The following is a 2,799-nucleotide window of genomic DNA, read 5'->3' on the forward strand; positions in this document are numbered from 1 at the left end:
TGACGCCGTGGAACCCTCAGAGCTTGAGTAGAACCGCCAGATCGTCGGCGAACGCTACTGCTTCGGTATCCTTCTCCCGGTCCAGCGCTTCCAGCACCTCGTCATACACGAGATTCCACAGTAACGGTCCTAAGACCGATCCCTGCGGAACCCCCGTGTAGACGTTCCTCCCTACGACACCGTCACGACAGTGTATCAGTATTCTCCTCTCAGCCAGATAGTCCGCTAACAACTCCTGTAGCCGTCCCGGTAGCCGTCTCCTTCGATCCTCCTCCATTATCCTCTCCCACCTTAGAGTGTAGAAGGCGTTCTTCACATCAAGGGCGACCAGAACACACGCCAGGCCCTTCCTTCTGCACTCTTCAGCAACTGCGACCGTCCTATCCTGGGCTTCAAGAGTCCCCCTCCTTTATGAAGAAAGCCATACTGGTCCCTATGAGAGGGATCCAGACCAACGCTCCTCTCGATGAGCATTTTCAGCGTGTGCTTCCACACCTTTCTCAACGCCGACAGTATGCTAATCGGCCTATACGCCGATGACGTCGCAGGATCTTTGCCAGGCTTGGGTATTAGTACCACCCTAGCCTATTTCCATACCGCCGGTATTTTTCCATAGGTATTTATTCCGTTGAGCACTGTCAGGAGAACGCTAGGCTTTTGCTCCGCCAATAATCTCACTACAGTGCCAGGAATCCCATCCACTCCAGCCGCCTTCCTGGAATCGCATTTCCCAACGGCCATCCTCATGTCTACTTCCTCGATGCCTAACCCTCCTTCTTCGCCAGGTAGGATCGATGTCTCTTCCTGTGCAGTTCGCTTCTTCCAACTCAGCTCCTTGCTGCGCCCGATCGCCCTTTTCAGCCGCCTCCTAGCATCCTTGAATTCGGCCACCAGGACCTCGGCATCATCCTTGCGGGCCGCCACCGCTCGCTGGGCTCTTTTTCTAGCTCTTAGAGTTCGCTCCTTAACGTAGCGAGCTCATCGCTCCACCAATAGTTGGCGCTCCTCTTCGCCCTCGCCGGGTATCTCCTCTTCAAGTCCACGGCACACGTATGCTCCAGACTCATGTACAGCCCTTCGCCGCATGCCGTCTCGTCAAATTTAAAACCATTTTCGTCATAGACTCCGTCATATTTGTTTAAAAAACCCTCTACATCCATCTCTTTTGTCAAGTATTTAAAGGCGCCACCCTCCACTCGCTTAATATCATCCCTAAACTTATGCTCAATATAAAAATGGTCAGAGGCTGAGTACCAACCTAGGACCCTACTCCCCCTCCAACTCAGCCTTATTCGTCTATTAACACTAAGTATATCCGGGAAACTAGTCCTTTCATTTCTCAGAAAGGAATAGTTTCCCGTCGTCCTAATAGGTATAAGCTCGTTCCTCGTTGTAACGTCCAGCAGACATGTTCCCCTACGGTCCGTCTTAGACCCCCCCACCGAGGATTTCGCATTAAAGTCACCGGCAACCATAATCGCCGGTGCTCTTTTTCTCCCCTCCTTTATGATCCCTTCCAGTTCCTTCAAATAATCGTTGAACTGGCCCTTACTCTTATTAGGGGAACAATACCCACTGACGCAAAATACGTCACAAACCCTGAACCCTACAATCCCTACATTTCTTATCAGGGTCTCGCTTGCCGCATGTTTTCCATTAAACAGGGTGACCCATATCGATGCATCCCCACCCTCGTCATTAAACCAAAATGGCAACTGCCTATAGGGCTCGGAGATGACCACAATGTCCACCCTGCTTTCGCATACGCACTGCATCATTAGGTCTTGCGCAAGCCTGCATCTATTTAGATTTATTTGTAGAACCCTAACTGGGCCCCCGTCTATTCCTAACACCTAAACGCTCCATAGGGCACGCCAACGAACCCGTTACATGCCTTGCATTTATGCCACCATGTTTCAGACACATTGCGCATCTCGGCTCTTTATCACAATCTCTCATTATATGCTCAGCGCTGCCGCTCCTCCTACACAACTCCCTGCCATGACATGCAACAGTACACCCTGCCGCCACATGCCCCAACATGTGGCACCTATAACAACGCCGAATATTAGCTAACTGCCTTACAGAAGCTATCGTTAACCCCGTTCTCAGCCTCCTCTCTCTCGTCACTAGGCACTCCACTCGCTGGGCGGACCACCACCGCCTCTTGCGTGCCCCATGGTGCCGCTTTTATAGATTTGACTTCTATATCCGCATTCTCCTCAATTGCCGACTGCGACCTGATCTCGTCCACCAGCTCTTCTTTGCTGGTGAGGGGATCGATGTTCCTTATTTGTAGGGTCGCCCTGTTCACCAGAGCGGCCACCTTCGTACTATCACTCAAGGCGGCTCTCAATTTGGCCGCCTCCTCGCTAACCACCACCGTCCTATCGAATTCAATTAGGCCCGCTCTCGTCCTACGGACCCCCGTGGCTCCCTCCAATGAACTCCTCACCTCCATTATCCTCTTATAAACATGAAGCCATTCGCAACCTTCCCTTCCTCCACCTTAATTAGAATGGCTTCCTTCCTCCTCCTGTTCCTTGGTACGCTCTCTCTTCGGCACCAACCTGCCGTTTATTTCCCGGACGCACCATCGGGGTAGCTTGCTCTAAGGAAGCTTTCCTCTTCCTCTTCCTTTTTTCTACCCTCATCCACCCTTCGGAGTCCTCGCTGAAGTCACCCCTTATCGCTCTGTTCTCCCTCCCACACGCCTCGGCGTATGTGACCTCTCCTCTTCGGGGCCTCTTATACTCCCCAACTCTCATAATTTCAGCCGGCGATACTATCTTTCTTTTT

The 2,799-nt window shown here is 51.9% G+C and overlaps 1 protein-coding gene across 1 annotated transcript; it reads right to left on the minus strand.

Annotated features, from left to right (window-relative positions):
- Positions 1-950: 950 nt before the first annotated feature.
- Positions 951-1,775, minus strand: LOC117241597. Its single transcript, XM_033507465.1, has one exon. It carries the CDS (start codon positions 1,773-1,775, stop codon positions 951-953), a length of 825 nt encoding a protein of 274 aa, XP_033363356.1.
- Between the last annotated feature and the right edge of the window lie 1,024 nt (positions 1,776-2,799).

The sequence above is a fragment of the Bombus vosnesenskii genome, unplaced genomic scaffold (assembly GCF_011952255.1).
Source record: "Bombus vosnesenskii isolate JDL3184/JDL3185 unplaced genomic scaffold, Bvos_JDL3184-5_v1.1 scf7180000016203, whole genome shotgun sequence".
In the NCBI taxonomy this organism is placed as follows: domain Eukaryota; kingdom Metazoa; phylum Arthropoda; class Insecta; order Hymenoptera; family Apidae; genus Bombus; species Bombus vosnesenskii.